The sequence below is a fragment of the Chaetodon trifascialis genome, chromosome 6 (assembly GCF_039877785.1).
Source record: "Chaetodon trifascialis isolate fChaTrf1 chromosome 6, fChaTrf1.hap1, whole genome shotgun sequence".
Classification (NCBI taxonomy): Eukaryota; Metazoa; Chordata; class Actinopteri; order Chaetodontiformes; family Chaetodontidae; genus Chaetodon; species Chaetodon trifascialis.
Genome location: NC_092061.1, coordinates 3,488,875 through 3,501,908, shown reverse-complemented (window position 1 = coordinate 3,501,908; position 13,034 = coordinate 3,488,875). Strand labels below are relative to the sequence as shown.

The 13,034-nt window shown below is 44.7% G+C and overlaps 1 protein-coding gene across 1 annotated transcript; it reads right to left on the bottom strand.

Moving 5' to 3' along the window:
* Positions 1–3,783: 3,783 nt before the first annotated feature.
* LOC139332124 (uncharacterized) lies at positions 3,784–11,661 on the bottom strand. The gene is made up of 17 exons (XM_070963844.1): positions 11,559–11,661; positions 10,617–10,805; positions 9,249–9,367; positions 8,823–8,915; positions 8,574–8,696; positions 8,240–8,332; positions 8,040–8,100; positions 7,813–7,955; positions 7,406–7,582; positions 7,068–7,250; positions 6,405–6,504; positions 6,102–6,294; positions 5,748–5,928; positions 5,415–5,652; positions 4,169–4,329; positions 3,981–4,085; positions 3,784–3,885 (listed from the first exon to the last, which is right to left on the bottom strand). The coding sequence occupies exons 1-17, from the start codon at positions 11,659–11,661 to the stop codon at positions 3,784–3,786; spliced, it is 2,364 nt and encodes a 787-aa protein (XP_070819945.1).
* Positions 11,662–13,034: the final 1,373 nt, after the last annotated feature.

Here is a 13,034-nt window from a genome sequence, read left to right as displayed (position 1 = left end):
TTTGGTGCAGTTTGATATTAGTAAGCTGGTTTTCCATTTTGACAGAGGAAATTCTGTCTGTTCTCACCTTCAATCTGAGCTGATTTTGTGAAAACTGGAAATCCTTGAACCCTAAACCTGCACTGGTTTAATTAATATAGATATTTTAACAGCGTGGCTCAGAATAACTTAACGACTATTCAGTGGATTATTTTTTCCAGACATTCATGATCCCACATTGAAGCCCCCATCAGGAAAAATCCCTTTAGCACCCCCTGACTTCTCATGTAGCGCCATCATCAGGTCAAAAACTAAGATTGCGAATGTAGTGTAAACATACCTGCTAAATTAGCATGTTAGCATTTTCATTGAGAGCATGTTAGCATGCTGAAATTAGCATTTTGCATGGCTGTAGACTCTTCGTCTTTCTTGAAATTAATTTTGATGTTTTTTATTTAAGAATCCTATTAAAATAGCAGAATAAGTGGCACCAATAGTCTCTTATTAACAATAAAAGCACTAAAATATTGTCAAGTGAAACAGTAGTTTGAATGTCACGACATCTCTGTATGATGAGGTCTTGTCTTACATGTAACTTGAAAATAAAAAGGAAATGCTGAACTTCTGTGTTGCACTCGTAATATTTCTATTTGTTTTTATTTTCGAGCTAATAGATTGTTTGCAGATGACGGCACGTCTGTCTTTTGTTGTTGAACTGCAGATGGAGGGCAGGAAGTGATTTTCTGCAAAGAAAGCACTATAACACACACTCAAAATGCTTGTTTGGGTCATTTATGGCTGCTCAGATCGATCAAACCAAGAAACCACGAGGAGCTTTTATTGAGTACAAAAAGTTGTTTTTCAGAAAAGTGAAAAAAGGAAGAAACTGACTAAAAAACAGCAGGTGACGTCCAACATATGTTCTGAATTTCTGTTTATACCTTTCTCTCATTATTTCATTTAAATGAGCACAGTAAGAACTTTCCTCCATCTCGTCCTTTGCAGTTTTCACTTCCTGCTCTCCGTCTGAATTTGACGTCACGTGACTGCAAACAGCCTGTTGTGTCATGCCATGAGGTGACGGAGCAGCCCTTTGCTGTATTAAAGGCATCACTCCCACTTTGCCTTTGTGTGGTCGTGTATACAAACCGTTTACAGCGGTAAATTGGTTTGTGTTGATTAATTAACAAAACACACCCAGAGGAGAGACCTCAGCCCCCTCATCAACCCTGTTCCCTCTCCATGTTCTCTCCGTGTCTTTGTCTCTCACTTTGTTCTAGTCCACAGAGCTCACGGTACGATTTAAACTATGGCCGTCATTAAAGAATAACAAATCACAGTGAACGTGTGTTGAGCGGCCTCTGATCTAAAGCAGCCAATAAAACGCAGCACGCAAAGCTACAAATCGTGGCTCTAATGTGGCGTAACAAAGAGAAGCACTTGTGGGGCCCACAGTATGGATTAAAAATGCTGAACAATTAAGATTGGGCCCAACTGCAGACAAAGGACAGTCTACTTATAGAAAGTTTTGACCCCCGTCAGCGCTGGCATGCCACCCCGGCTCAAACAATCTCTGTGTGAAGCACCGACTCTGCTGTGACTGAGCCAAAAAATCAGCTCTCTGAAACAAGAAAAAGCAATTAAATGTTAATTAAAGTAAGCAAAGATCTAGACTCAAAGATCCCACAGATGTCTGGATAAGATGAAAAAGATAAGATGCTTGGAATGAGAAATTCTGACATGTTGTACTCGTCTGTGATTCCAGTTTCAAGCGTCATGTTACTCAGAAATAAGATCAGTAACAAGTTATCTTATATGAGGATATATGTAACTTTAGTAAACCCCTGCCCGTCTGGAGAAAGAAAACAGAACAGGACAGGCTCTTTGCGTGTTTGAGAGTGTCGATTCCCGGCCGTGGGATGTGACCCCGTAACAGTGCGGGAACAGATCACGGGCCGTGGAGACTTAACCTCTCGAGCTCTAATGGGCCACAAGCTCGCCGCCGTTCCCGACGTACAATAGGAGTGCAAACTGAATGACCAACTGACTTCCTGTTTGCCTCTTCAGTTTCACGTGGGGCCCCGTATTGTGGAGGCCTCATTCTATAGACGCTGGCAGGCTGCACCCATTAACGAACTGCACGCAATCCCCTGAATGCACCAGTCAGTGCCCCTACAGTGACGTCACCCGTCCACAGCGGAGGCTGCTAACTGAGTAGTTTTACTCAAGTACAAAGGTACTTGTACTTTCTTTGAGTAAAGTAACTTTACTCAGAGGCAAATATTGTACTTTTGGCTCCACTTCATTTGTCTGAAAGCTTTAGTTACTTTTCAGATTTATGTCCTGTGAAAACCTTCAAATCTCCAGATTTGCTGTTTCTTAATGATTTTTTCTGATCAACTGAAGGACTGAAGTATGGAGCCCCTAAGGGGGGTGAATGATGGGTGAAAAAAAAAAAAGAACGACGAACCTTTGCGAGATCTCGCAGTTTTTTCTTTTAAATCAATGTGCTTCCGGGTCAGTAACCGGAAAGAAAACATACACAACGATGGAGTATACGCTTCCTCCATGGGAGGTTATTAAGTTTTATTTTGGTATGGGCCTCACATATAAAGACATTAAACCAGTTCTTGGCTGTAGACACGGCTTTTTTTTCACCCATCAAATTTTTTTCTCCCCCATGTCCCTTAGGGGGCTCCGTACTGAAGAGTTCCTTCATGGGTTACTTTTAAAGCTAAATAGACTATTTAAAGGTCCAGTTCATAGGCTTTAGAGGGATCTACTGACAGAAATGTGATATAATATTCAGTTATGTTTTCTATAGCATATAATGGCTTTAAAATAATAATAGTAATAATATATATATTTTCAATCTTAGAATGAGATCTTTATATCTACAGAGGGACCAGGTCCTCTGTCTGTCCACCATGTTGCACTGCCATGTTTTACAGTAGCCCTGAAGGGACAAACTGAACACTGGATCCAGAGAGAGCTTTTCATAATTTTTATGTTTTCATGTTCCAACACATGTGAGGGTGAGGTGAGGTGTGTCCAACTGGTTGCAATCTGTTCTCTCACCACTAGATGTCACTACTTCCTGCATACTGGACCTTTAAACACCTTCTTGGATTAGCTGGAAAATGCATGGTCACAAAGTTGAAAATGGGATTCTTATAACGACTATTTCAACTTTTGAGACCTTCAGTAAATTTCACTTATAATACTTATATAGTCAAAGTTTTCAATGCAGGACTTTTACTTGAAGTGGAGTATTTTCACAATGTGGTACAAATACTCAAGTAAAGGATGTGAATGCTTCTTCCACCCTGCCCATCCCTCCATGTGACTAAATTAAATATTTAAATGACTTTCAGTGAATGAGGCAGTTAAAGCAGCTTAAACAATGCATAAAGATATGAGCTATGAGGCCGCTGAAGAAATGCTCCAAACAATCCCAGTTCAGCACTTTACTCCATTATTGTACACAATTAGAAACAGTTCAGAAGTCCTCTTCTTCCACTGCCTGTCCTGACCTCAGCTTCATGATCACCTGTCAGAGAGAGAGACAGCAGATAGACCAAATTCTTCTTCTTTTATTCCAAATGCAGATCCATTCATTGTTGCACCAGCTGTAAATGACAGTGACACGCACCTCTTTCAGCTGAGCCACCTCTTTGCTCTCCACATTTCTCTGAACATTGTTGGTTATGGCCTTCACTCTTGTTGCGTAACTGGAAGGTTTAGATGCTGTTTATGACTTTGTTAGCATTCATATACATGCAAAGATTCATCTCTCTCTGTCTCTTACATGAGAGACGTGAGCGTCTCGTCGAGGTTGCATTCTGAAGGAGAGATGTTGACGATCATGAGGGTTTTGGCGTTCCCACCCAGAGAGTCCTGCATCACCTGAGAGACATGCAACGCACCAATCACATCATGACAACGCATCAGAAATCACAAGCAGCATGTCGGTCGTTGCTGTAACTGCTTTTTATCATTACCTGAGTCAGCTTGCTGTTCCTGTATGGTACATGGGGCAGTTCAGCAGACAAGGCTGAGATCACATCACCCAGAGCACTCAGAGACTTGTTAATGGAGTTGGCCTCCTGCAGAGAGGAAGCAAACCGGCCATGAGGAAATATCTGACGCTGCTCCATCACCTGAATCAAAACATAACCTGCGAGCAAACCTTTAGCTGGTGGTCTTTGGCACCGGTCTTGGCTGCTCTCTCGCTGCCTGCCAGGTCCACGAGGCTCAGCTTCCCGGTGCTCACGCTGCCATTGGTCAGATTCCTGCTCTCCACCATGATGCCGACAATGAGGTGTGAGCGGGAGCTCTCCGTGTTCATCTCTTGGGGAACATTCACCACAAAATGAATAGAAGCAACACGCACACACCATGCTTCGTCTCTTTCGTGGTGCAAGGAATCAAATCCCCTTCCGAAAAATCTAATTACAAAGTTAACTGCAGCACACTCTTATCACCTCTGTATATAAGTAAGCATAAGACACAAGTCTACAATATACACATGCCCCAATTATATATAAGAGCATGTGTGTACTGAAACTATAGTTAGAGGACTACATCAGCACAGATGTGGATTATCGGGGCTGTATTATTTAAGCACTGTGCCACATTATGATCGATATGTCCTGAGAAAAAGCTCCTTGCGACTGAAACGTCAAACCTTTTGTTCAATAAATCAGTGCAGAGGTGATAAGTGTGTGCAGAAACTGGCTTTTGTCTTTGGAATTGAACATTTACCCTGAATGTTCTTTGTATTTTTCAGAGACTTTCAGCTTTTATGGAAATTTATTTTCCAGAGGTATTTGATATTTTCAAATATGAAATCATCCAGTTAAAGTCATATAAAACAGAAACAAAGCAGAAAATCCTCGAGATTATTTGGCATTTTTCTCTTGATAAATGACTTAAATGGTGAAACAGTTATTATATGTGGGATGATAGACTAATCAATTAGTCATTTTTTAGCTTTTGTCGATTTAAGGTGATAAATTTGTATATTACGAATAAAAATATTATTAAGTGAGTGAGTGAGTGAGTGAGTGAGTGAGTGAGTGAGTGAGTGAGTGAGTGAGTGAAGTGAGTTTTCCACTCATGTCTCAGTATCCACTGTCATTAAACTGCATTTGTAATCAGTATTAATATTGTTGCTGTTCTCAGAGGCTCACGCTCCCTGTTAGCTGTGTCCTGTAGGGACTCTGAGGACCTGTGTGCATCTATAAAACAATGTTGCTCCTCTTCCTCCAGTGTACTGATTCCCAGTTTGGCTGTTCTGCCACTCAGCTCTCAGTCCAGTAATGATGTACCTAGCTGCCGCCCCATCACACCGGCTGTGACTAACACGATTAATCCAAACCATTTAGCAGGGCCCTGTTTGAACTGGGCGGCGTGGCACGGTATAGAGAACTCACTGGTGGCAGAGATGTGTCGGTTGGCGCAGGCCTGCTGGAACAGAGCGTAGAGCTCCTGGGCACTGGAAGCCTCCTTTGTCTCTGCTCCTTGTGCGAACACAACCCCCTTTCTGTTCCTCTTGATCTCCACCCGCCTGGCCTGGCCGTGGGACTGGGGCTGTGCATGGGCCTCTCCGGCCAGGCTCACAAAGAGGTCCTGCAGCCTGTCGTTGTACAGCTCCAGCATATAGGCTGAAACCTGAAGAAAAAGGATGAGGAAGGAGAAAGGAGGAGAAAAGGAGACAAGGGAAGATGTGTGGTTCCTATCTCCTAGATAAGATATACGTCTGATACCTTGAAGTCAAATTTGGTGCTGTTCTCCCGTATGAAATCAAAAATGGCATTAAAAGATCTCGGCATGATCCCGGGGTTCTTCTGTTCCTTGTCCCCGACCATGGTGAAGGTCTTCCCTGAGCCCGTCTGGCCATACGAGAAGATGCAGACGTTGAAGCCGTCGATAGCCGACTGGATGAGCCTGTGGAGATTGTGACAGCATATGTGGCTGAAGTAGCTGTACTTCAGGCTTGACTGGCACAAATTTGTACCATAAAGTATCAGAAGTAGATGAAATTAGATCTCTTTCTACACTATAGTGCATTTGTGAATAAACTGTGTTGATCCATGATCAGGAGACGTGGTCCATCTCACCTGCTGGTGTCATGAAACAGGTCGTCCTGAGAGGCTTCAGCACTGAACACCCTGTCAAACTGAAACTCCCTCTGCCCGCGAGGGGTCTCCACAACGACCGAGTAATCGTCTATTTTCTCCACCGCGATGGCTCCACCCTGCGCCACCTCGGCCCGGCTCACTGGTCGAATCCGGCAGAATACTCTGATTTTACCTCAGAAAAGAAATATAAGACGTCAAACCTTAATGACGTCAACAAAAGCGAGAGTTAAAGTGAGGGGAACTGGCTTCTTTCATACAGAATCATTTAATGCTGATGTGTACCTTTCATGTCTTCCACCATATTGTAGTACTTCTTCCTCATCGTCCTCTCTGAAGTGTAGTTCTCAATTATTTTCTTTTTCTCTTCTTTAATTTGCTTCAGCTTGAGAAAAGAGCATGAGGACACACAGCTATGACACTGAAGAATTGCTGCAATATGTTCACCATTATATAGCAGCTGCAGGCCTGATGCGTACGGTGCTTTCAGGGCAGCTGGGGGGTTACTGTCTCTGAGGCCTGACCAGAGATTTTGACCTGTGTGATAAAACACCAACCTGATCCTGCAGCAAGAGAAGCTGCTGACCGACACTCTGTGCTCCCTCGCAGTCTGAGGAAGGCAGAAAGTTGAGTAGTGATGCATGAGCACTCACTGTAGACACAGATGTGTGCAGCTGTTGCAAGACTGATGTTGACGTGGTAAAATGGCTGTTGAAATACATAAATTGTCATTTATTGGCTGCAGTCGATATTTTTATTTACCGTTTGCTAAAGGGCTTTCTCCAGTTCTGATGCAATCCAAAGCCACCTGAGAGACCTCGTACCCCCTCAGTGTTTCTTGTAGTTGAGACAAACTTGACTCATATTCATCTAACCTGAAAAGTAGAAGGAAATTATTTGGCTGATTATTGTAATCAGACAATAAAAATAATGAAAACAATATGAAACTGTTTCTGTGATCTCTAACCCCTCTTGGTCTGCGGTCTTGTCCTCTCTGCCACCAGTGTCCTCTTTGGCCGTCTGTAGACGGTCCAGTTTGTCTCTAGCTTCGATCAGAGCGACCCGATTCTCCTCAATCATCTGGTCCAAAAGAGCTCTGGTCTCAGCCGCCGTGCCGCAGACTGCATGAGCCTGGGCAACAAAACAAAGCATCAGTACAGAAAAGTCATAAAGGAGGGTGATGTCTGTGTTTCCTGCCACCAGCAGAACAGGGAACGTCACACAGAATAGTTGGATGCACATGTATTGAGTTGTTTGTTTACATATGTTTAGTTGTTGAGGAGCACCTTGTGAATGACAGCAGGAAGCAGGACGCTGCAGGGAGGCTGAGGGATGGGAGGGACGGGACTCCTCCCTGCCTCCAGCAGCTCAGTGATCTCTCTCTCCCTCTGATACAGGCTCTCTTTCAGCTCCTCCAGACGGGCTTTAGCCCCCTCCAGTGGCTGATCTGACTCATTGCAGGCCTGCAGACAGAACAAGTCCACTCAACTTGTTTTTACCTGCTGATGTTTGAAACCTTTGCTACGTACACATGCATGAACGTTAATGTAATTCAAACATGTTAAATGTGGTAATATCAGATCCATCGCAGCCTGTTATTGTTCCTCGGGCTCAGAAGATTTTTGTGGGTTGCTTTGTTTGTTTGATCATGCACCTCAGCAGCACACCGCCATGGTAACTGATTCCAACCCACCACAGTCTGTTGTTGAGCCAAAAGCTCTTTGTCCTCTGAGCTTTCACTTTCCTCAGCGGCTTCCTGCTGCTCCTGTGATGACACAGTCAACATCTCTTGGACCTTTCCCACTTCCTGTCTGGCCATCTGCAGCTCCCGTAGTGCTGTTCAGAGTCACAGGGCATCAATGGTGGCGTTAAATGCAAAGGTCAGTGATGTTACATATCCGTGCGTACATGTGGACTCACTGGAGGCCTGGTGGCTGTGCAGGGTGTCCAGCCTGCTGGAGAACAGTTCCAGCATTTTGCTCTAAAAGAAAAACAGGAACAAAGTTGGTCCAATAATATGTGATGAAAAGGTTGCCTGTTATATTCAAATGTGGCCACAGGGGTGCGCTTCAGTTCAGAGGAAGACAAAAGAGTTGACGCCTGCCAGACTCCTATCCGACCTTCTCTCTGTGCCACTGCAGGGCCTCCTCTTTACTCCTCCTCCTCTCAGCTTGCTGCTCCTCCTGCAGCTGCTCGCTCTGGGCTGTCAAAGCCTGCAGCAAACAGGACCAGGCAGGGAGAGGAATACACGCATAAATACATAAAGCTGCTTAATCTCTCAACAATATGGTCTGCAGCATGTAGCCAGCACGCCTGATGAACTAAATCAAAAGCTTGAATGGAGATCAGAGAGTTTGGCTGAGTGGGTGAAGCAGCAGGAGTTGCAGGGGAATAAGCCAGCTGGTAAGAGATGGCACTGAGGGAGAGACGGACTGACCAATGAACATCACTGACCGCCACTCGGCTCTCCCAGTCAGCCTTCTTCTTCTCCACCTTCTCCTGGTAGAGGTCCAGGATTCTCCTCAGAGTGTTCAGCCTGTTCTGGTAATGAGATCTGATCCTCTGCACAGTCCACTCCTGACCACACAGCAAGACACGTGTTAGGGCTCGCCCTTTCTCTCTCTCTCTCTCTCTCTCACACACACACACACACACACACACACACACACACACACACACACACACACACACACACACCCTCACCTGGTTCTCTCGTGCCGTGACCTGAAAGTTCTCCTCCAGCTCCTGCACCATTTCCAGGTGTCGTCTCTTCATTGCCTGCATGTCCTCGGCTATCTGTTCCGGTGTGACACAAAAACACTCACGCACACACACAAAGCAGCAGCCTGGCAGCTCATTGTGATCAAATGCCTCGCGGGGTCACACCAGCAGCATCAGGGCAGCCATGTGAGCGCGAGGAAGAACCCGGCGCAGCGTATGACAGTGTCTTCATTGTGTGTCTGCACGAGCTCTCGCTGAACAACTGGACAGAGCTCTTTGTCACACGCCTGAAACATATTTATTTACTCTATCTATTAAATCTTTATCTGCTCTGATGCTGTTAGTTTGCAGGATACAAGACTGACGCTGTTCTGTGCAGCTTTCCTGTGATGCTGCTCATTATTTTACCTGATTGATGCACAGTTCAGCTGACTCGTAGGGGATGTAGATCTTGAGATCTTGTGACCTCCCAGCTTCTGTCGCCTGATCTGCATCGCTGCCTTCAGACAGCTGAGATCCTGATGAGCCTGCAGAAATAACATGCTGTTCAGAGCTGGCGCGCTGTCCAAGTGGTAGTTAGAAGTAATCTCAGCCTCAGATTGTGTATACCTGCGTCTTTAAACCTCATCATCATCAGCACCCCACCCTCCCCTCGACACACACACACACACACGTTCACCCTCATCGCTTCACACACCTCTGTTGACCTCTTCTCTGGGTTTCTTTGTGCGATCTGCACCGATCCAGCGTCTGAACGCAGCCCACCTCTTCGTCCACAGAGGTTTGTGATGAACAACAGCTTGAACAAAGAAGCAAATGTTGGAAACAGCTTGACGAGCGCAGTGAAGTCTCAGAGCACGTGCCGCTCAGCTGCCTAATGAGTTTGCAATGTAATGAATGTGCTACGTAATTAGGAGTAAACCACACACCCATTCATAATAAACAGTTAAATCATCATAAACATGTTTGTATGAGTGGAGTTCACAGACTTATTTTACTGGTAAGAACTGCAAATATAAGAAGGGATGTCAAACTCTTTTAGTTTATTAATAGTTTTATTGATAAATTGCTCCTCCAGCTCTGTGTTTGTGCGTGCATGTGCGTGTGCGTGCGTGTGTGTGTGTGTGTGTGCTTGTGAACAAACAAAACAATCCAATCATATAACTGGATAAAGTCACAAACACGTTCTTTTGTCAGTTTTCCAGTTTATAAAGCATTTATTATCATTTTATTGCAGTCGCTTTCAGTCTTTGAATAAAACACATACATCTCAGTGAAAGCATTTACATTTAATTTATTTATTAGATTTAAAACATGTTTTACATCTTTGTGATGAGTGCTTAGCATGCAGTTTATTGTCTGCTGTGAATATTACACTCCAAACATCGATCACTGTGTTAATTTTTTAATTAGTCCCTGTTTATTTTCATTTTCAGGTTAATCCGTTCAGTCAGTCTTATTGAAAATATTGACACATTGCAGAAAATGACTCCCCCTCGTTCCCACCCTCTCCCCTCTCCCCTCTCCCCTCTTTGTTTCCTCATACAGGAATGTGGGCGTGCCGTCAGGTTGTTATTTTCCTCCCAGAAACACCTTTTAGTGGAGAAACAGAAATTATGTCAGGAATTTCAGGGAAGAGTTGGCATGAAAAGCACTCGGGTTATCTGCCGTCTGAGCTTGAAAGCAGGCAGAGGTTGAACCTGGAGGATTTATATTATATATATTACTATTTATGTGTGTGTGTGTGTGTGGGGGGGGGGGGTCTACTGGTCTGACCTCCTGTGCCGTCCTCGTACTGGTCAAACTGTGTGTTGTGAATTATTGGACCGGGCCTCTCATCCTTCAGCTCCGGTACACTTCCGGGCAAATCCTGCAGCACCTGCGCTGCCACTGGAACCCGTCCAGGCCGCAAGGACGCCACAGGGTCCTCAGGGCAGGTCGACCTGTTAGTTGTCTCCCACGCGCCTGAGAAAAATTCAACATGCAGACGGTGCATATTGTGAAAAGCAAATTCATACATGCAGTACAGACGTACAAGGAAATGCAGGACAGGGTAGGTCCAGGATTCCAGACAAAAAGACAAACTATGGCTGCATACAGGTTTAAAATAGCACAGAGTGTAGATGGACGTGGGTGAAATGGTGAAAAGAAGCTGCAGCAGAAGAGCAGGAGCTTTCAGGTAATGAAACATCTGGGCAGAAGATGGTGGAGCTTACAGTGACATACTGCAGGCACGAGGCCAGGCTTTATATATCTTAGAGGATTCCACAGACTTCTGCGTGCACGCCATGTGAATACACATGCACACATGCAAGACTGGAAAGCCACACAGAACACCTCTGCAGCATAAAGTGACACCAGCTGCTCTGCTAGGCTAAAGAAAAGTGTGCATATGGAGGTCTATTAGCATGTGCGCTTGCAAGTGTGGTTGTAGTGGACCCGACTGGCCTTTGTGTCCAGATCTCCAGCCAGGAACAGTGTGTTGTGTTTGCTCTGATACACTGACTGCTCCGCTGCTTCACAACGGAGGCAGCCAAGCAGCTGAAATATTTAAACCTCGTCTACGTTCACCTGTTCATCACTCAGAGCTGCTTCTACAACCTAGAATCTGATATCTGATACAGAAGTGAACATAAGGTGCCATTTCCACCATGCAAATCATCATAAGCTGTGTTAAGTGTGCAGGTGTTTGTTGTTGTTGGTGTGTTTTATACTCACGTTGCTTCCCTGCAGGAGCCACAGAGTGATGCCTCCCCACTTTCTTTCCCAGGAAGGTCAGCGAGTAAGATCCGCTCTCAGCTCCAGAGGAGTTCATATACATCGTGTATGTGACTGTGTGTTGGCTGCTGCTGCTCTTATGTTTGGTCTTCGGAGCACATGCACCTGGATGAGAAATTAAGGCTAAAATCATTTTAAAGCCACAAAGATCCTGGAAAGATGAAATGTTTTAATTAATATGGAGCTGAAAAATATTATATAATATAAATGAAATATTTCAGTCAATGTTATGAACTCTGGTTCAACCCTCAAACTGTTTGCAGATGTCAAGCAGCTCACACAGCAGATTCACTCAGAGTGTAATCCGTTTGCCAGCCTCTCCAAGATACGATAAGCTACGAGCTTCTCAACAGGAAAAACTGAAAATACCAGAGTTTGAGTGTCTCTCTTTTGTTTTTCAAATTGCCTGATTTCACGGTGCTGTGTGAGAACAAATCTCACGTCTCGCTGGGTGAGACGGGCACAGTGCCAGTTCTTCTACCAAATAAAGTGATTTGAAATGACTGAAAAGTGGAATTTCTGAATTAAAAAATGAGCTAAGCTGCCACAAGACTCATCAATCCACAACATACACATGAATTAATCGGAAAAGATTCACTTTCGAGAGAGAATACATACGAAACTGAGAAAAAAGAATTTAAAAAGCCCTGATAATCTGAGGACTACCTGGTCTGGGAGCAGGTCCGATCCCTCCGGTGTGATTCAGGGCAGTTTGTGTGCTGCTGTGCTGACCAGGAGCGCAGGGACGCGTCGATCCTGATCTCTAAGGGGAACCAAACTCTCATCAGTCTTTAAATATTAAACCAGCAGAGATGGAGTTTCACCAGGTACTGGCTTAAACCCACAGAGCTCGCTGGTAAAAAGATGCCCCAAACAGTCCTCAGGTTTCCTGTGTGTAAGATAGAGATTGTAACTAGATGCTATCTCACACACACACACACACACACACACACCCACACACGTATAGTTCACACACACTCATTTCACTCGTGTTGCTGTTTGTTTTCCTGGGGACCCCCACACTGGGTCACCTACATCCAGGTGAACTGCTCTGAGGGGTGTCAGGACACGTCAGTCGTTCTGGTTTATATGATGAACTACAGCGTCCACGTGAATCATGAGGACGTAATTGTGTAATAAAATCGACTTCATGGTGATTCTGCATCTGATGATTAAAGGTAGATCCTGTCCTATTGTTCCTGGCCAATCCCTTCTGTGAGAATTTCTTTTTCAGGCCAACAGACTCATTTGGAACATTTGGGCCACAGCTTGAGTAACACACCCTCTTAGAGATAAATCCATCCATGATGCCACTTTAATGAAAACACAGCGCTGAGCCCTCCTTCTTTTTTCACAATCCTAACCCTGCCCTGACCCTACTCCACTGTGGCTGAGCGATGCGTCACTTTTACCAAC